Source organism: Sinocyclocheilus anshuiensis, unplaced genomic scaffold (assembly GCF_001515605.1).
Source record: "Sinocyclocheilus anshuiensis isolate Anshui unplaced genomic scaffold, SAMN03320099.WGS_v1.1 scaffold51, whole genome shotgun sequence".
Classification (NCBI taxonomy): Eukaryota; Metazoa; Chordata; class Actinopteri; order Cypriniformes; family Cyprinidae; genus Sinocyclocheilus; species Sinocyclocheilus anshuiensis.
Window position 1 is genome coordinate 2,545,236 of NW_015548296.1, and position 21,572 is coordinate 2,566,807.

The window sequence follows — 21,572 nt, forward strand, 5'->3', positions numbered from 1 at the left end:
TGAGCTTTGTAAAAATCGATGCGTTTCAGAAAGGCAGGGCATAGAGGAGAAACAATAATGTACAGTATGTGGAAAATAATGTGTTTTTTTAACCTTAAACCGCATAAACACATTTCATTACACCAAATACACAAAATAAAGTTCTTTTTAGCAACATCATATGACCCCTTTAAGATCTTTAAAGGGATTTTTATTTGTTTATTTATTTATTTTCAAAAATGAAAATTCTGCCATCGTTTACTCACCATAATTTCGTTACAAACTCGTAAGACTTTCATTCATCCTCAGAACACTTTTTCTTTGTTGTTCACTAGTTCAGTGCTGTTCAGTCATTGCTTAGGGTTTTGGCATTGCAAGCAGTATGCCCTCATAATGACCTATTGACCTCAGAGAGATGGAGAGAAGAAGAAACATAAAACTGTGACATACCTACCAATTTTGTATAATCTTCTTTCTTTTCTTTCTTTTTTTTTTGAGTAAAGTGATGTGGTATAGTGTTGAGTGCAGCATTCATATCAGGTGTAAGTATGAATCATATCAGCAAGCTAAACAAATACAATAATACAAGCTAAACTAATAATAATAAATACTGAATGCATATTTGAATCATTTAAATAAAGTATTTTAACAACAATGCATATGTGTTGTAAATCAGTTTTACCAGAAACAGGCAAAAATGATTATTATTAGTTATTATTTCAAGTGTGGTTATATACAATATCAACACAAGAGTGAAAACTGAGTAAACAGCTTTTTCATTAAGTGTAATATGGCAAATTTAAATAATACAGATAACATTGATGTAATACTTATTTAGAGTGTCCAAGTAAACATATTAATTCAGTGATGTCAGACTCACTTTTCCTGCATAATCTTTATTTACTAAATGTAACCAGCTGACCAGATGCACAATTTGAAGCGCAAATCTCTCCGTCTTTGCTCATCATCTGTCTTATTCTTTCAGTCTCTCTTTCTCTGTGGCTGCAATCCTGTTCATTAGCTTAACATGAATGCACTCTGAGTGCTAGCCAATTGCTGGAAAGTACCATAAAATCCTTCAAACATCCTTTGGTCAGAATATGATCCCCCAAAGCTCTTCAGTGGATGGATTCAAAGAGTTAGCTTTTTTTTTTTTTTTTTTAAGTCCAGTTTGATTTCTGGATTAGTTTGAAATGTTTCACTGTAAAATCTGAAAATACATCCTTCTTTGAAAGTCATTATCAAAGCACAGTTTAAAAAAAATCCCTATTGGAATTCATTGGCGACTAGATGAAAAGAGGTGCATGCAAAACTTTTCTATTAAACCCAAATGGTCCCTTCACAGTGATGTGCGTGGTATTATAAATAAACGCTCACTCAAAGCACGGATGGACGTTGGAATCAGCCTTGATAGGCTACACTCAACAAACAAGATGAATAAAAGTCTTTTGTTCTGTTTTAATTTAACTGCTGTCCTTGAATATGCTTGATCTTACTGTTTGAAGAGGAATGGTAAATGCCTAGATGGGAAATTTGTGATCTTGCTAAGCCTTGTGACCTTTGCAGTGTGTGTATGTGCACAAAAAATGAGAAAAATATTTTTCTTCTTACACTATCTGAAAAAAAGTACAAAGTTGTCACTGGAGCGAAACCCTGAAGTACAAAAGCTAAAGAGCACATCTTTGTAACTTACAGATAAGTACATATTAATAAGTGTTTATAATAGTACCATATCAAAAGCTTCTTTTTTCTGAGAGTTCATGCAATCATGTGACATTCTCTATTTAGCATATTTCTTTGATAATCAACGCTCAGGTTTTTCATCTTATTCATGTATTAATTTAGTCATGCTCCCATTTTGATGTTTTGCTTTGTACTTTTTGTCATCAATATCAATGAGAAATTAAATGTAACATGAAATTTGTTCTTGCACTGCATGTAAATGTTGACAGAATGTTCATTTTTCAGGGTAAACAGTCCCTTTAAATCTGCTTATATCAATTCAGCTTTGCTTTTAGGGCTCCTCACCACCCACTTTGTGGGGCTTCCTGTACAGATTCAGTAAACCACAGCTTTATAAGAGCACCTCCTGCTCTCTGTGTGTGTAGTACATCTACATGTGTGTTTCTATGTAACCAGCAAGCTCCTGAAGAACCTGGAACAGCTCCAAAACATACCATGCAGCGTGGCCCCTGTATCTCTTTATATGGTTCCAGTGTCAGCTTTCACTGAGACTGCAGGAATGCTTTGAAAGTGATGTGGAAGGATGAGCTCCAATCTGGTGTGATCAGTTTCAATAACAACATTACCTACAAATTATACTGCATTTTTGATCCTTTCCTCCTCTTTTGGGGCATGAGTGGGTGAATGAATTACAGTAAGCACACAACCTTGACTGGCCTGTGAGTTAGGCACAATATGCTGAATGTGATTATGCAAGACGATGACTTTGTACCCTTTAAATGCAAATTTTGCAATGGTAGGGGAGATTCTAGGTGTGACACACACGTATAGGCCACACTGAAACAAATGTTTCTATAATGAAGCACATTTGTGGAAAAGAAACCTGGGATCGAAAACATCATCACTCTGATCAAGGGCCACACTTCTGCCCCTAGTGGCAGATCCCTTAATATACATTAAATAACAATGGTGATTTGTGACCCTAAACCAGTCTTGGGGTTAACCAAGTCGCTGGGGTATATTTGTAGCAATAGCCAAAAATACATTGTATGTGTCAAAATTATTGATTTTTCTTTTATGCCAAAAATCATTAGGATATTAAGTAAAGATCATGTTCCATGAAGATATTTTGTAAATTTCCTACTGTAAATATATTAAAACTTAATTTTTGACTAGTAATATGCATTGCTACAAACTTCATTTGGACAACTTTAAAGGCGATTTTCTCAATATTTTGATTTTTTTTGCACCCTCAGATTCCAGATTTTCAAATAGTTGTATCTCGGCCAAATATTGTCCTATCCTAACAAACCATACATCAATGGAAAGCTTATTTATTCAGCTTTCAGATGATGTATAAATCTCAGTTTCAAAAAAAATTGACCCTTATGACTGGTTTTGTGGTCCAGGGTCACATTTGGTTAAAACATAGGGAACTGTTTAGGTAGAATAACATTAGATGATGAATAATCTTCAAGGAGTGGCCCTGTGTTCATTTTGTAAGGCAATGGAGATGCACTCCAAGGGTTTCTGCTTGTGCTCATTGATTCTGTATCTGGGTTTTATCATTTGAAAATGATCATATTGTTCCTGACATACTGTATATAGCAACTAAAAGTCAACAAATAGGTTCTACTGGCTATGGCGCAGTGAAATAAAAACAAGATATTTAATGTTTGATAGCTTTCCTAAATAGTTGAGCAAAGGAAAGAGAAAAATATCCACAGATTTACACACTGCATGCTGAATATATAGGCTTTCAAAGACTCCTAGACTAACAAACATAGTCATTATATTCCATTATTTATTTGTATTAATTTATTTTCTCTTTATTTTAATTCCTTAATTACTTTTAAGTAATTAATACTTTTATTCAGCAAGGACACATTAAATTGATCAAAAGTGGCATTAAAAACATGTATACAAAATATTTCTATTTCAAATAAATGCTGTTTTTTTTTTTTACTTTCTATCAAACAATGCTGAAAAAAATATGTATCATGGTTTCAACAAAAATATTAAGCAGCACAACTGTTTTCAACATTGCTAATATGCCAACTCAGCATATTAAAATGATTCTAAAATATATTAAAATAGAAAATAATTTTAAATTGTAATAATGTTTCAAACTATTAGCCTACTGTTTTTACTGTAGCATGTATTTGACCCCAAACCTTTGAAGCATAATATAATATAATATAATATAATATAGGATCTACCACATACCTACTAAGAAAAACTGAGATAAAAAGAGTTACGTTCTCTGTTCATAACCCATTAAGGGTCTGGATTGCCTCAAGAGACGGAGCTTTAAACTTTTTATGTAACTTTTGAAGATAACCTCTAATTGCTGGCCCACATTTATTAGGTCTTCCTGTACAACAGAGACAGAGCCATTATAAGTGCTAATTCAGGATAAAGGATTAGCCAGCTAATGCTAGCACACTAATTTATGCTAATGTCTCTTGCATGTGTTAAAGTGCACTTTAAAGTTCACACAGGCTCTGTGTGGCAGAAAGTCTTTATGTTTCTTTACATGTGCTATGCTCAGTGCAGTCTTGGCTGAAATCCAGATGGAAATAAGGAAAGTGAGCATGTATAGCAGTGCCTACGCGCATATAGGTCAATTCAAAATGTATAAAGTTTCAGGCAGAGCAAGTCCAGAATAATTCAATACAGTGCCTTTCCAAAATAACTTTCAGAAGATGCATGTGTTACCAGAATGCGGCTATAAACGCACAAGGAAAATACTGTTGAAGTCCCTTTAGAGCCTTGCTCTCATTCTTTCTCTCGCTCTGCTTTGCTACATAACATTTGCTCTCTACCTCAGGCTTGACATGGCACATTCAATTACATCTCTCAGTCCACATGTACGTCAGTTTCTGCTCATACTGTGAGGTGATTTGGGGAGCACAGAGTAAAATATAGCCTGTAAATATGCATAGATACAGATCATATGTACATGTATGCCATTCATTTTCATACTTATGGGAAAATTCCATATGGACTTGAATAGATGTTCTTTTACTTGCTGAAGAAACCTAGGAACAGGAACAGTTAATGGAATAGTTTACCCAAAAATGAAAATTTGCTGACAATTTATTCAATTTATGCAACGCTTGAACCGCCACAGTTCTGTTTGGTGCCTCTAGTGGCACAGAAATCACACATTTCACCTTTAATCTTATAATCACCTAAAAGTGCATATCTTTTTATTCCATTCAGCATGGTTGAGTCAGAGTATTTTATCAAGCATTTATATTCATATTGTGAATACACATGCACACATTCCTAGTGTTTATATAACTCTGGAAACGAAGTGATCCATGTCAGCGAGCAGCTCGTAAAGCGTGAGCTTTGTGGGTCAGGGTGTTGTCAGCACAAAACACTCAGCTTCTTCTGAGTTATAGATCATGTGTGAGAGAGAAAGAGAAATACTGAGATTAGGGAGGTGGAATACAGTACACTATAGCCAGCTTGTCAAATTTGTTAAAGCAAGTAAACATATCATATCATTATTTCTGTGCGAATAAAAACTCCAGTCTCCAGTCTCAGTATCTTTGGCTACAACGTTTCTTTGGCTTGGACTGGGATGAAAGAGAGTTTAGGTGTATATGTAAGATGGGATGACCAGACCTGTGGTCGACCCACAGCTGACAGCCATGTTTAATTAATGTAAGAAAAGCACACATTTTTAAAATCACTATTCCCACCTCTTACTTCACCGTGCCATGAATAATAAAAACCCCTTTTGATGGTGAAGTCTAAAAGCACTGGGCAGATATACATGACAACTAGGACATGCAGTGAAATCATCTATCTTCTCCAACCGCTGGAGGTGAGATTTGGCTTGCATACGAGTCTCATTAGGAGGGGTCTCGCAGGACAGATGAAGTTCCACAGGTCCAGGCATTAGTGGGCTGAAAAATTGACTGAGACATTTCATATAATGCCAGTCAATAATAACCTCCTACTGAGGCAAGGGAAATCAGAGGGAAACCTCACAAAATGAAATCTATAAGCAGTATACACAGCGCTCACGTATGCTCCCACAGAGGACTGGGTAATTACTTCTGGACAAAATAGCAGGTGATCTATGGGTATTTTGAAGGCAAGAAACCATTAGTGCATTCAAATGAGAAAGCGCATGTAAACAATCTGAGTTTTCCCACTTGGAACTTCCACTGCAAATTCATGATTCAAATTTCCATCACTCGATTCAAATTACACAGACGAAAGAATGCCATATATTAGCAATAAATATAAAATATACTATAAATATACTATTACTTAAAGTACTGCTAGTAAATAAAAGTAACATTACAAATAATACAAACAATACATTAAATATGATATTTATAAATACAATAACTCTTAATAAATATAATGTATAATACAATAATTCTTAATAAATGATTATAATAAAAACAATTAAAAGAATGTTATCTTAAAAGAATGCATGATGATTATGCTGTGTGGAAATCAATAATTAAAAGTCACAGAATGATCAATCACTTTTACAAATGTCGTACAATGAAACTAATTCTGGATAAAAGCTAATATATTAACTTTAGAAATACCTTTGATTTTGTCTTCATATTTTTCAGTTATTAGGTGTTTAATACTGGGGTGGGTTTACGGATAAATGGCATAAAGTATTAATAGTGCTGCTAATAAATAAAAATAACAATAAAAATGATAAAATAATATTTAAAAATAAAACAATTCTTAATCAATAAATAATTTATAATATTATATTAAAAGAAAGTGTGATTATGTTATGTTAAAATCTTAATTAAATGTATATTTTACAAATGTTGTAAAATATGGATAAAAATAATATATTAACTTTATAAATACCTTTGATTTTGTCTTGGTAAAAAACATCTGAGTGCGCAACGTGTCTAAAGAATGAAACAACATTTGCGCAGAAAAGTATTGCAAATTGCAATAAACAGCTGGCATTATAAATCCAAGAACACAAGAACAAAACTTTTTTTTTTTACTGATATTGATTCCTTTTACTTATATTGATTATATTGATTTATATTGATATATTTTCTCCCTGCAGTAACCAGCATGTCCATGATTTGGTAAGTGAAAAACAGTATTTTGTCCATTTGTTTAATCCTTAAATGTTGGCTTTTAGGCTTGCAGTATATGGTCCAGAATAATAACCACTGTCAGTACTTTGTCTCAATCACAATTGCTTCATGCAATTTCTTTTTGTTCATATGGGTGACATCATGATGTCAGATTAGTAGGCTTGTGCTGATTACTGTGATTATTCTGCATGTTCTTCATCATATGTGGCTGTGAAACTATTCAAAGCATTGTTCAAAATAAGTGACATAACCTATCCAAAAGAGTGTGGGTGTGTGACTGCATGTATATTTCTATGAAAAGCTCCGGATTCAGTCATCACAGCAGCACAGAACTTTCTGCAAGCAGTGAGTAACAAATATTATGATAAAATTAACCATGCAACCATTTTTATCCAAAACGTTCAAAATTACAGTTGCAAAGCCTCTTTGTCTTGATCAGAGTCATATGACTCAAACCTTTTTGCAGTAAACAAATAAGAGTCATAAAAGTCTACACCTACATCTAACGATTTATGAAGTTAATCAGGGTCAAAATATTGCATTCGATTACTGCAATCATTTTATTTATTTAGAGAGGAGTAAGCATATGAATTCAATTATAGACATGAGAAGTTTATTTTCTGCTTGAATAGTGAGAACAAATATTATATATAAGGGAATCAAATGCCAAATTACAGTTTCAACAGCTCTGTAAATGATCTGCTTCATCTCAGACGTAAAGAGACAGTCAAATGAACATATGTAATTTGTTGTGATTTGATGTAATCTAATATAATTAAAATGTTGACATCTAGTGGTGAAAATCTGACAGTACATTCTTGTGGCACCATATTCTTGGTGGCAGAAGTACTGTTCCTTTTCTCAGCGCTGATCACGATGGACCAATCACAGTGGAGAGTGAGGACGGTTGCAACATGGCTTATTTCTTAAATCAGGAATGAGCTACAGTGATGATATTCATACTGCACATGTTCAATCAGCCCCTCATCCTTCGTGGATGAAATCAGGCACATGTGACCATTCCTTCTACAAATAATAATTTTCATGGTAAAAAAGTATTTTTTTTTAATCATCAGATTTTTTTGTCATATTGTCTAAGTTGTTTGTGTGAAGCATTGTAAAAACACATGATTTATATCTGTGTTTTCTTAGCTTCTAATAGGCATAGTTAGCATGTGTCAAAGATATTGTGTCAAGTTAATATACCAAGTTTTGTCACGGCTGTCAGTGTGGGGACAGTTGCAACACGTTGTTGCAACCGTCCCAACATGCTGTCCCTTACCACAACATTGACGTAAAAGCTTGCCATAACATTACATAATTGCAATTTTATGGATTAATAAAGAACCCCTTTAAATAGTTAGGTATTCCTCCTTTTTTATTTAAGTAAAAGTCGACTCATTTCAAAAGTGGACTCAAGTCAGTTCCATAAAATGGTAGATTTGTCTAATTTGAATTTAAAAAAGACTGATTACCACTGTTAACTGCTAGTTGATCAAACTAGTTCTTAAGACAGTCTTAAGATAGTGGCTTGTTTATGCAATGGCCTCAGTTCAGTAACCTTTCACAGATGTTAACAGAAGTAAGCTATTATTCAATTTCAGTGTCTTGATTCTGATTAAATTAATATTTTGTAGTTCAAATGAATTGTTCAAATGTATTATTAAAATTACATTTTAATGAATGTTGCAACTGCCCCTGTGGACTGTTGCAACCATCCCCTGTTGTGAGGTTAGTTGCAACATTTGACTTTGTCTATTCAAGTATAAATTGTATGTATATAATCACATGTGCACGTGTTACAGCAATGTGGGTGAGTAGCTGACTGCTGTGGCTTTATTGTATTATAATTCTGGCTTTCTAATGCAAACAGTCTCTGAGAAACTAAAGCAAATGCAAAAAGTGTCACAACCGTCCCCACTCTCCCCTACTGGCAAAGACATGCCTTGTGTCCCAATATGCATACTATCCACCCTATCTGCCCTAAATAGTATTGGAAATTACTAATAATACATAGAATGTAGGATGGATAGTATGCACATTGGGATGCAGGCATGATGTTAGTCATTTTAAAAAGTCATCTCACGCGAATATATAATAGATAGGCTATCACCTATAGAATAAATATGTCAATAAACATATACAATACTAAAATTAATATAAAACGTAATTTAACATAGGTTTAAAATGGTCTTAACCCAGTTAAAAGCACATTAGGTATTTGTTCAACACTTTGAAAAGGCCACACCAACAATCTGTCAACTTTCTTCTAACTTAAAACATTAAAGGTGCAGTAATTAAAAAAAGTTCTACACATAAAGAAATTAATAGCACGTGTGAAAAATATGGTTAAAATAATACTCACACGAGCTGAAAAACGTTTTAGTAGGCCTATTGATTCAACGCTGATTTGAGGACCACTTAAGTTCAGTCATCGTAAAGGTCCGACTCAAAAGAACGATTGATTTTAATTTATCATTTGTGACCCTGGACCACAAAACCGGTCATAAGTAGCACGGGTATATTTGTAGCAATAGCCAACAATACATTGTATGGGTCACAATTATCCATTGTTCTTGTAGGCCTATGCCAAAAATCCTTCATATTAAGTAAAGATCATGTTCCATGAACATATTTTGTAAATTTCCTACCGTAAATATATCAAAACGTAATTTTTGATTAGTAATATGCATTGCTAAGAACTTCATTTGGACAGCTTTAAATGAGATTTTCTCAATAGCTAGTTAGATTTTATTGCACCCTCAGATTCCAGATTTTCAAATAGCTAGTTATATCTCGACTCGGCCAAAATATATTGTCCTATCCTAACAAACCATACATCAATGGAAAGCTTATTTATTCCGCTTTCAGATTATGTATAAATCTCCATTTTAAAAAATGTACCCTAATGACTGGTTTTGTGGTCCAGGGTCACATTTATCATCAGACTAATTGCATACAGTGTGATTACATGTTACATTCGACTTTAAGCAATTTTTTACTTATAATTATTTTTAATTATTATTATTTTCTATTTTAATGAAATGAATTTGATCTTATTTATGTTATTATTGGTTTACACTAGTTACTGAAGTTTATTTTGCACAGCATGTAGTTCCGCCATTTACATTTGATGAGGCGTTGTCGTCGCTTGCTTCACACGCACTTGTCGTTTCTGCCAGAAGGCGCTGATGAGAGTGGGAACTTTAACAATCACTTCTCCTTTGCAAGAAGATCATTTTATCGTCGATCAGATTTAACCGAATTAATGCCAGGGTGGTTTGACAGTAAATATAATTAGCTCGCAACTTTAGACGGTTGTTTTAAAATCCTAATGAGATGTTTATGATGTAGCGTCAGATAGTTTTAGTGAAAGGGGGGCGAGGTTTGTGTAAACATCTGAAAATGCTGACAAGACTCAACACGAACTGCTGAGGAATCACAGCCACATATCGTTTATTGGGCTCCAGGTATGTTTAATATTGTATTATTTTCCGAAAACTAAAAGCAAGCAACTTTACCTGTAACGGTCTTTATGCTGTCTAGGTAGGCAGCTCACTAGGTTTCGAAACACAGCCGCTGTCTTTATTTGAGTCGCTTCCTATGTCTGTACCTATGGAGCCAGATCGGCCTCAAAAATAATACATTTATAAAACAAAATTCATAAATGCACAGCACAATTTACATTTACAAAATCCGATTCGTAAATTCAAAACACAATTCATAAATACAGAAGTAAAAGCATAAATATTTCCCCAAATGCTCACACAAAAGCATCTTACCTAAATACATTTAAAATGTTTACACAAATATGTATATATCAAGTTCTTGAATTAATTTCCATCACACATTTATGAATGATGTTACATGTATTTATGGATCGTTGAATCTGCATTTGCAAATCATCACACATGCGTGGACTGCTTTGAATTTGTGTGTGGTATTTTTGAGACCTTCCTGGCAGGTTAAGACCTGGCAGGTTAAGATTCATAAATATCTTTTTTTGGAGGATGTTCCGTTCAGCCAATCGCGGTGAGCTTTTAATCCACCAATCAAAACGCTTCTTACTGAACAGACTCAAGAAGCTCAACGCTGCGCTTGTACTGTGCATTGATCGGGTTCTTTATGTAAAGACATTTTAATGGGTACTCTTTTTTTTTTTTTTTAGCACCTGATTACAATTTCTACAAAATCACATTATGATTTATATCGTTCGCACAAAATACAGCTACCCGGTTAGCCTGCTGTCTTATACACCAAAGTTGCACATAACAGTTACCCTGTTTATTCAGATCAATCTGTAATGTTATCAAACAAGAACTTGATATATACATATGTGTGTAAACATTTTAAATTTATTTAGGTAAGATGCTTTTGTGTGAGCATTTGGGGAAATATTTATGCTTTTACTTCTGTATGAATTGTGTTTTGAATTTATGAATCGGATTTTGTAAATGTAAATTGTGCTGTGCATTTATGAATTTTGTTTTATAAATGTATTATTTTTGAGGCCGATCTGGCTCCATAGTGCCTGCAACTGAGAGCAGGCGTCTCCTTTTTAATGTAAGCGATGACATAACCTGTCTCTCTGACTCTTTCGAGGAATGAAATATTCTGTCTACACTGTCTACTGAGATGACCTGACCTAATGTATTTAAAAAAAAATGGCAGGAATAGCATGGTATCAGAAAAAGGTAAGCCTTAACTAGATCTGTCGTATAGTAAATGCAGGTTGTGATTAGAAAGGGATTGACAGTTCTCTAATGATCTTGTGTCAAAGATCGGAGCCTATGATCAGCAGATTTGGGAAAAGTCACTGGAACAGACTGAGCTCAAGGTAATGTGACAAAGTGGCAGCGTGTTTGCAACATTGTGTAAAATGTATGCAGTCAGACTTGTGAAACTGTTCCGTATGAACAGGGCTTTGGAAGCAAACCTAAGAAGACTGGCCATATCAAGCCAGACCTCATTGATGTTGACCTAGTGAGAGGTGAGTTAACATTGAAGTTTAGCATCTGTATCTCTTGGGTATATATAATAGTTACAGGCTGTCAGATCAGATCAGATACCATACTTAAAATGCAAAAATGTGCTATAAAACAGACAGCAAAAAGAACTGCAAAAGTGACATTGTTTCGGGCATTACAGGAAGGTGTTTTTGTGCATGTATGTTTTAATTTTAGAACCAGAAAATATCATTATGTTACCTAAATCTGAATAAGACATATTACTATAAGAAGAAACATAAACAAGTAAAGTCAAGATAATCAAATGCGATCTGTCATACAAGGGCTTCTGGGCTACTATTTTCACTCTAAATTACTTACAGAAACATATTTTTTAGTTAACTAATTAGATGTATATGTAGTGTCAAGTAATTTGAAGGTTTTTCTCTATAAGTCTATATTTCTTTACTTACTTATTTTGCAGTAAAGTTGCAATTGCTCAAAATATTGGAGTCACTGGGATTTTTTGAAAGAAATTAATACATTGATTCAGCAAAGATGCATTAAATTGATTAAAAAGACATTTATAATGTTACTAAAGCATTCTATTTCTAATAAAAGCATTTCCAAAAAAAGGCATTTTTATCATTTTCAAGTGATCAGAATTGTTTCTTGAGCAGCAAATGAGCATATTAGAATGATTTCTGAAAGATTGTTTTTTTTATTCCATTAATTATACATGTTATTCCTTCAGTTATTATAAGTAATGTAAGGAAGAGTTATTTTAAATTTCAATAATATTTCACAATATTGCTGTTTTACTGTATTTATTTTTGTATTTTACATTGTTGTTTTTTTCTATTAAAAGTAACCAACATATTTACAGTATGATGCTCTTTTAAACAATTAAGATAGTATCTTTACAACTGCAGGTTCTACATTTAGCAAGACCAAACCAGAGAGCCCTTGGACTGCTCTGACTCGTAAAGGCTTGGTCAGGGTCCTCTTTTTTCCTTTCTTCTTTCAGTGGTGGATCCAAGTTACATCTAAAAGCATTTCCACCCTCATCTTAGTTCTGTACTTTCTTCAAGGTATGCAGTTTTTCTTCTTTTCAGCAAAGCACTGTCACGTGAACATAATTGATGCATTCAAGTGTTTTAGCATAGTTTCGTTGATCATTCTTTGAATATTTCAGATTTTGTCGAGAGATTGTACACGTGGTTTAGTGATAATACTTTTGAAAAACTTCCATATCATTTGGAAATGAATTAAAAGAAATGGAAATTCTTAGTATGGTATCATGATCTGATGGATTTGTATTCATTGCAGTGGCAGGAGCTGTGGTGTATTTTGAGGTACCTGCAGCCTGTGCCAGTGAGGTTGTGGGTCCATTGTGTCTCATGTTGTTGTTGGGTACAGTACACTGCCAAATAGTATCCACAGAATCCTCCAGAAGCCCAGACAACAGCCCTGTCCCCAGCCGGACGGCCAGCCCTGTTCGCAGGAAAAGGTTAAGCTACTGCTGTGTAAGATTTGTTAGAGACAGACTTATCTCAGAGCCATAAAAGACCAAGTGTTTTTTTTTCTTTCGCTCATCCAATGGCCAATACATCTAATGTTCTGCAAGACTTGCAGTTTAATCAGAAGTGCCAGTGTTCAGCTGACACTACTGAATCAGTGACAAAAAAAGAGTCTCCACAGTAAAGAGAAGGAAATAATCTAGTTTAAGTTCTTAGAAATGTACTCATTGTATTCATGTAACTTTATACCATTTTTATGAAAAGTTAAATTTTAGTTACTCTAAAAATGTTGTGGTGTAATATTGAAGTAAAAAGTCATGTTTTCCTACACCTTAAATATACGTGTGTGTGAACATCTTAAAATCTATATTTTAAAAAGTTTATATATAAAATATATTTAAAATAAATTTTAAATATAATATTCAAGGTAAAACTTTTTAAAGTTGTTAATTCATACATATTATTAGGTTTGAGTCACACTGCATGATATGTTAGAATGTGAACTAAAATATATTTTTTAGTATATTATATTATATACATGTTTTAATCCAAAAAAAATTAAAAACATGCTTATAATAGAAGAGTTTTATTCAAACCATGGTATGTATGGATTGCATTTTAATGTAGTTTTGAATAAATTATTTGATCAAGACAAAAAAAATGCATTGTGTTATTTAACCTCAAAACTCAAAACAGGCACCAAATTTAATTTTATATGTTACTCTTATATATTATAGCAGGTATAAATGGATAGGTCCTGGCTTTTGATTGGTCAGTACTTCATTCTTTTGATGTAATTCCATTTGTGTCATGTTGTAAATTATTTTGGTGTTTAATTATAGACAGAGGAAGAGTAGAAAATCTAAGAGGTCTGAGGATGAGAGCAGCAGAGGGGGAGGGATAGTAGAACTCAAACTTGAAGACAGCCACCGGCTCTACAGATCAGAGAAGAGACTGGTAAAACCCTTTCCTTTTTGAATCATCATGAACATTAATGGTTGTATTGATTGAGATCCTGTGGCCTTTGCAGAATTCCCTGAGGAGGCCTCCGTATGGGGCTTCTGAAGATCTCTCCAGTGAGGAAGAAGCAGAGGAAGCAGAGCTGCAAAGAGAGAGACTCTTCTCATCGGCACCTCCCAAATACGCTCGAGCGCTCAGGAATAGACTTCACAACCTCCCCAAGAACAATCGGCTTCCCCAGACTCAGGTGAGTATCTTTGTAAAACCAAGGTAAATGTCTGTACGTTAGTTCAGAATGTTAATTACCATTGAGTGAACACATACAGGGAGAGAAAAACGGCAGGCCAACAGACGGCCCGGCGCTGCCACGTGAAATCGAGCTTCTGCGGCCCTCAGAGGGCTCACGTCCAGCCTCTGACACAGATGATATGTTATGGGAGGAGCTTTTACAGGATCCTGACTCCGCCTCCACAGGAAGTAGCGAAAGTGGGGAGGAGGAGCCTCACAGTCATAACCACTCCCACCCTCTTCCAAACATCGCTCCGACGAGTGATGAGGATGAAGCCTTACCGCAGGTGGGTTGCAGTTTTGCTGTAATAAGCTTAATGCGACTTTTCATACCTCACTTAAAGGAATGGTTCACCCAAAAAATGAAAATGTGCTGAAAATTTACTCACCCTCAGGCCATCTAAGACATAGATGAGTTTGTTTCTTCATCAGAACAGATTTGGAGAAATTTAGCATTGCATCACTTGCTCACCAGAGTATCCTCTGCAGTGAATGGGTGCCGTCAGAATGAGAGTCCAAACAGCTCATAAATACATCACAGTAATCCACACAACTCCAGTCCATCATGTAACATCTTGTGAAGCAAAAAGCTGTATTTTTAAATTAGGTAAAATAAAAAACAAGTTCCCTATCCATAATATTTCTTTCTCCAGTGAAAAAAGTTGTCTCGTCTGAATCAAGAGAGAAATATGCACAGATCAAGCACAGTTTACAACACAGTCCAAAAGAGTTCTAAACAAATATTGTGATGTTTTTATAAGCTTGGACTCTCATTCTGATGGCCGAATTTCCAGTGTGCCATGTGAATGGAGTAAATTTATATCTATCCCATCTGCATATCAGATAGGAACTTTTCTTCATTCTTCTCCTCTCCTCTCAGCTCCTATTGAATTTAGTATTGTTTTTTTTTGTTTATTGTTGTTGTTTTTTTTATGTCTCGTCTGAATCAAGAGAGAAACATGCACAATTTTGATATTTTGGCCAGAAAGGACAGTTTAACATCTTAATGCTGGCTACAAACATGGAGCTTTTCGCTTCACAAGACTTCAGTTGATGGACTGGAGTCGTTTGGATTACTTGTGGAATATTGTGATGTTTTTAGCAGCTGTTTGGACTCTCATTCTGACGGCACCCATTCACTGCAGAGGATCCATTAGTGAGCAAGTGATATAATGCAAAATTTCTGTTTTTAAAAAAAAATCTCGAAACGCAACAGCAAACGCATTATTTAATTTTCATGGTGTAATTTCTATAGATGGATAAGCACTTATAACAAGTTGTGGGCTCTTTGCATGTTGTGCTCAAATTAGCTGATATTTTAGAAAACCTATTGAACTTGACACACAGTCATGAGGGTCTGCAGGGCTGGTATCATTTCCTTTTTATGTTTTTTTTCCTGCATGTTGGTCTGACCACATGACTTTTGTTGCCTGACATTTACTGAATATCAGTACACAGTTAAAAAAAGGTTATGTCGCAAGACTTTATCTATGCACTTTGAATGACACAAATTATTTCTTTATCTTTTAGCACCAGTTTTCGTGGCTGCAGGCTTGTCACCCCTCCAAAGATCGTGTCAGTGCCATTATCTGGGAGCAAGGAGAGTGTAAGAAAGCTGACATGTCCGTGCTGGAGATCAGTGGTATCATTCTCACAAGAGTAAAGTCCTTCTTTCTCTGCCCCGTTTATTTCTACATTAGCGGTTTAAATTGCGTAAAAAGAGAAGAGAACTGTTGACTTCCTCTTTAAACACAAATTTTATTTAAATTCAATGTAAACTCCTCTGTAAGCATTTGAACGCCGACTGTTGTGGAGTTTTACATTGGAATTTGCCTTTGACACATTTCTAACTGACCGGAAAGCAACAGGTCAGTGTTGTTGCTGTACAATTATGCTGAAGGATTTCTGTTTCCAGGTGAAGGTGGTCGAACAAGGGATGGGTTATCTGATCTTCGGAAGTCTGGTCACCGCCTCACTGGCTCTGCTGCCCTACTGCTTCAGACTGGCACAGAAACTGGATGTTGCCAATCTCAGTTCTGTGTCTTTCAAGGAACTGCCCGCAGTGGCCATTGGGCCACCTTGTGCCTTGTCCTATGCATTCTTCATCATCACCACAATAGAAAGAGTTTTCCTCTCTGGGCTCTTCTTCTTCATGATGTGTGTGGCTGAGAGGACATATAGACAGGTGAATATGAAAATGCCTTGGCATCAATTTTTTATGTGTGTTTGTAATAAATGTTTGGCAGCAAACATAAACATTGTAAATAATGTTTATGTTTGCTGCCACCTTTAGGCTAAAATGTTAATTTTGGTGTTTTACGTTACATTTAATTCTGTATCCTAATAATATTTTTACATTTCACAATGTATAAATGAACAGCTATTGTGTTATTGTTAAGTAACATGCCAAAAATGTTTTTTTTTTGTTCTCAACTACAGCGCCTTTTGTTTGCAAAACTCTTCAGTCATCTCACATCTGCACGCAAAGCCAAAAAATCTGAGATTCCTCACTTTCGACTGAAGAAAGTGCAAAATATCAAGATGTGGCTTTCACTTCGATCATTCCTAAAGGTATCATCTTCCCACTACAGCTGACATGTAGGGATGCACTATATCTATATATTAACTGATATTTATAGATATTCAATTTTGCATGCTAATTTCTTCAATTTTTACATTTAGATTAGCTTTGCTGTCATCTAATGCTCACATAAAGTTAATCTATTAATTTACTCTAATAACTAATAATAATTTAATTGCACTATTGAATGTAACCTTTAGCACATCTCTAAATTGAACAGTTTTATACTGTACATTACAATTTTGTGATGCCTAAATTCACTTGTAGCATTTTAAATACTTAAATTTTGGTTTGGTTATAACTAAAACTATATAATTATAAAACTATATATTGTATTTATTTAGACAAAATAGTATAGAATTTTAATTTCAGCCATAACGTATTCTGTATGTTTAATTTCACCTTTAAGGCAATTTCCAGAGCCTTTGGTTGCTTTTATATGTTGTTAATCCATCTTGTTTAACCAGTCTGTTTATATAAGCGCAAATGACAGTAAATGGGTGTTTCTGCTGGCAGTGACATTTGTATAGTCCTGTTTAAAGATACATGTACCTAGGCTAGTTGACACTATATGAAGATATCAATTTAATAATTTCTTTCTTCTGTTTAACAGAGACGAGGCCCTCAGAGGTCTGTCGATGTCATTGTATCATCGATTTTCCTCCTGGCTTTGTCTATTTCCTTCATCATCTGTGCCCAGGTCAGCTATTGTTCTATCATACAATGTTTTTGACACACCCTTTAGACATGTCTTTTCAAGGTTTGCCTTCAAAAAATCTAATCATATTTACATATATGCTCTACCTTCAATGTCATTTGTTCTCAAAAACAGTAACTATTTCTATAATCCCGCTAGACATGTGCCGGTATTCGGTAATACTATATCACGGTAATGAACATGCACAATATTGTTATCGTGGGCACTTAAAAATGCTGTGAATAATTATTTATTAGAAATTATTATGATTTGTTTAATGCATTGTAAGAATACCTTTCTCGTCAACTGGTTAAAATGCACAACACGACAGTATGCTGCATCAAAGACGCATACACTGATGTAAACAAGCCCAAGACGGATGAGAAGTGCATGGCAGAACGAGTGAAGGAGATGCCCTGAATAAAAATACACATTCACACTGAAGAAACAGCAGAAATGCAGCCGTTATCCTGGTAACCCCGTGAACAAAACAGCTGCTCTACTTTCTGTTTCTGATCAGGATTTAAATGTTTTAAACAGCCATTCAGATTTTTGTATTCGCAGTGGTGCTCATCGCAGTGCCAAATATTTAAATCCTTAAGCCCCGTTCACACCAAGAACTATAACTATAAAGATAACGATAAAGATATAGTTCTAAAAATCCACACCACACCACAGCTATAACGATAAAGGCACAGAGAAATTATATAGTTGGAATCATTTTCAGAACGATTTTTTCCAGCTGATGGAACGATACAAACATCGACAGCCAATCAGAATCCATCCTGCTGTAACGAGCTCGAGAATTTAAAGCGGCAGACGCACGTGCGCTTAGAATAAACAGACGATATCGTTCACTGGTGTGGACGCTAAAATCGTTATCTTTATAGTTATCGTTCTTGGTGTGAACGGGTCTTTAGACTTAATAGGCTATTTATTTTCAAAAATTTTTACATTTTAATCTGGACTACAACATGCCCTAGATATTGTTTGAAAATGTTTTGGTTCTGTTTTTTTCGGTCACACTTTACATTAAGACTCCATTAGTTAACATTAGTTAATTCATTAGTTATCATAAACTGCCAATGAAAAATTCATCTCTAAAGCATTTATTAATCTTACTTCATTTAAATCTTACATAATAGCTGTCAGACTCTGTTCCATGTTTTATGTGTGTCCTGCTCCCCATGTGCCTTCCCATGCCCTTATTTGGTTAGTTTCCTGTTCCTGTCCTGATTAGTTTATTGTGTGCAACGTGACAATAGCATGATATTAAAATCAAAAGTTGTAGCTGTATTATTTAATGGACCTTAGCTAACATGAACTAACAGTTGTATTTTTGAACAAAGAATAATAACCTCTGTAACAAATAGCTTTTGCTCATTGTTAATGTTAGTACATTAACTAACGTTTAGTAATGAGACCTTATTGTAAAGTAGTATTCTTTATAATTCTTTTGCACTTTAATCTGTTTGAAACATTGATTTACTTTAGACATTTTTGTGTATTGCTTTTTTGTTAGAAGGAAACAGTTAAACCTGTTATACTATATTATGACAACATTTTTTGCAAATTATGTCACTATCGTGATAATACCGTATACCGTGATAAAAGCTTTAGCAATTATCGCAACATCAAAATTTGATACCGTCACATGCCTAAATCCCGCCTTATAAAGAGACTGCTGTACCGTTGAAGCTATAGTAAATGTGGCATTTAACTTGAATTATAACTTACACAGCACATTAATTATTGCTTCAGTTTTATCTAGCATTAATATTCTTTGTTGCAACTTAAGGTTTAATCGTGAAACTCATATACTTTGCTGTCCGCAGTGTTGTTATTGTTCACAAAAACTATTAAACATCATATATAAATAATACTAAAATAACACATCACTTTGGTTGTCTTACTTTTTTTTTTTTTCTTTTTTTTTTTTCGCCATTTGGATTTAGTAAGAATAGTAGTAAGTATAAATGTGCTCCTGACTGTTAGTAATGTGCCATAAAGTCATCTTTAGAGACAATTTAAGTGACATCTATTGTTTAGATTAGGTAAAGTAAAGTATCATATCACTGCACATTAACAGTTAGAAGATATGACTGTCTAATAGAGAGAAGGAAACTGTTATTTTGTTTCAGCTTTTGCGCAGTCATCACACATTTCTGGATTCAGAGACCAACTGGGAGCTGATGGTCTGGTGTGCTGCTCTAATGGTTTTCCTCCTACGCCTCGCTACCCTCGGAGCTGAGACCAACCGAAAGTATAGCAATGCTTCTGTGCTTCTGACTGAACAGGTGAGATAAAAATCTCAGCTGCACAGAACAAAGAGGCAGTATTATTCAGAAACAGGTGAACCATTCACACGTGCACACTGCGCAGGCGCTAATAAATAGCTTCAGCATTGCTTACAGCTGAGTTGTGTGCTGTGTGCCATTACATTTTCTGGAAACACTTTACAATAAGGTCCCTTTAGTTAACGTTTAACTAACAAGGACCAATACATTTGTTCCAGTCATGGAACATTTTGTTAATGTTAGTTAATAAAAGTTAGTTCATTAGTTAGTACATGTTAGTTCATGTTTATAGAAGCTTTTTTCCGCCATGGGATAAAAAAAATTAAAAAGGTAATTGCAACTCATCTCAAGAGTTCTAACTTCTTTCTCGCAATCTCACAATCTGATTTCATATTCCACTATTCTGATTTTTTTTTTCTAGATATAAACTCAGAATTGCAAGATATAAATGCAGAATTGCTCAAAAAAAAGTTGAATTGTGAGATATGAATTCGGAATTGAGATATAAACTTAAAATTGAGAGATAAAATGTCGCAATTACCTTTTTTATTTTTTATTCCATGGTGGAAGCAAAAAACAGCATTCTGTTTTTTGTTGTTGTTGTTTTTTTCGCCACAAAATAAAAAATAAAAAAGGCAGTTGTGACTTTCTATGAGAAAGTGTGAATTGTGAGATAAGAAGTCGCAGATACCTTTTTTTTATTATTATTATTCTGTGGTGGAAAACTGGAAACAAGCTTCAATACGTTGTCTCAGGACAATTATATTAACAGACTTTTTTTAAATAATGTATTATTAAATGTTGAAATTAACATTAAGATTAACAAGTGCTTTAGAAGTATGTGTAATTAACTGTTGTTAGCAGATGAAACCTTACTGTAACATGTTATCCACTTTCTGCTTCAGATAAACTTGTATCTTAAGATGGAGAAGAAACCCAACAAAAAGGATCAGCTGAACATAGTGAACAACGTGCTGAGGCTGGCCACAAAATTACTAAAAGTAAGACTATCAGAAAAGCATCATTCATTGGAAATAATAAAACATGCCTTGCTTGCATTGATCATCATTTGCTGCTTTCAGGAACTGGACACTCCATTTCGTCTGCTAGGTCTGACAGTGAACCCGCTCATCTACAATATAACGAGAGTGGTCATACTGTCAGCCATCTCAGCTGCTGTCAGCGATTTACTAGGGTTCAACATCCGGGTGAGGGAAACATTTGCGCTCTAAGTACAGTGGTTATCTCCACCTGTATCCTGGGTCTGTTTTATTGTCCCACTGAAATGCAGATGTCTGGAGTTATTGATCTCGATGATCTGTGTTTTTATGACTCTAGTCATAACCGCTTTTGTACTTCTTCCTGTTATCAGGATAGTGGGGGTTGCTCACTCTGTGTTGTATATGACTGTTATCATCCAGCAGTACAACATATACAAGCAATCTTTAAAGGGGTCATATGATGCTTTTTTAAAGATCATTATTTTGTGTATTTGGTGTAACAGAATATGTTGACA

The 21,572-nt window shown here is 34.6% G+C and overlaps 1 protein-coding gene across 1 annotated transcript in view; it reads left to right on the forward strand.

Moving 5' to 3' along the window:
* The first annotated feature begins 9,913 nt into the window (after positions 1-9,913).
* Positions 9,914-21,572, forward strand: part of LOC107656035 (putative homeodomain transcription factor 1) — a 13,382-nt gene continuing 1,723 nt past the window's right edge. Inside the window, exons 1-16 of the mRNA XM_016443692.1 lie at positions 9,914-10,237; positions 11,370-11,461; positions 11,548-11,604; positions 11,688-11,757; positions 12,646-12,804; positions 13,043-13,223; positions 14,076-14,190; positions 14,264-14,440; positions 14,520-14,768; positions 16,012-16,140; positions 16,397-16,666; positions 16,921-17,052; positions 17,676-17,762; positions 19,901-20,056; positions 20,962-21,057; positions 21,139-21,264. Of these exons, the coding sequence (XP_016299178.1) occupies positions 11,432-11,461; positions 11,548-11,604; positions 11,688-11,757; positions 12,646-12,804; positions 13,043-13,223; positions 14,076-14,190; positions 14,264-14,440; positions 14,520-14,768; positions 16,012-16,140; positions 16,397-16,666; positions 16,921-17,052; positions 17,676-17,762; positions 19,901-20,056; positions 20,962-21,057; positions 21,139-21,264 (2,034 nt within the window). The 5' untranslated portion in view covers positions 9,914-10,237; positions 11,370-11,431. The remainder of the gene's footprint in view (positions 10,238-11,369; positions 11,462-11,547; positions 11,605-11,687; positions 11,758-12,645; positions 12,805-13,042; positions 13,224-14,075; positions 14,191-14,263; positions 14,441-14,519; positions 14,769-16,011; positions 16,141-16,396; positions 16,667-16,920; positions 17,053-17,675; positions 17,763-19,900; positions 20,057-20,961; positions 21,058-21,138; positions 21,265-21,572) is intronic.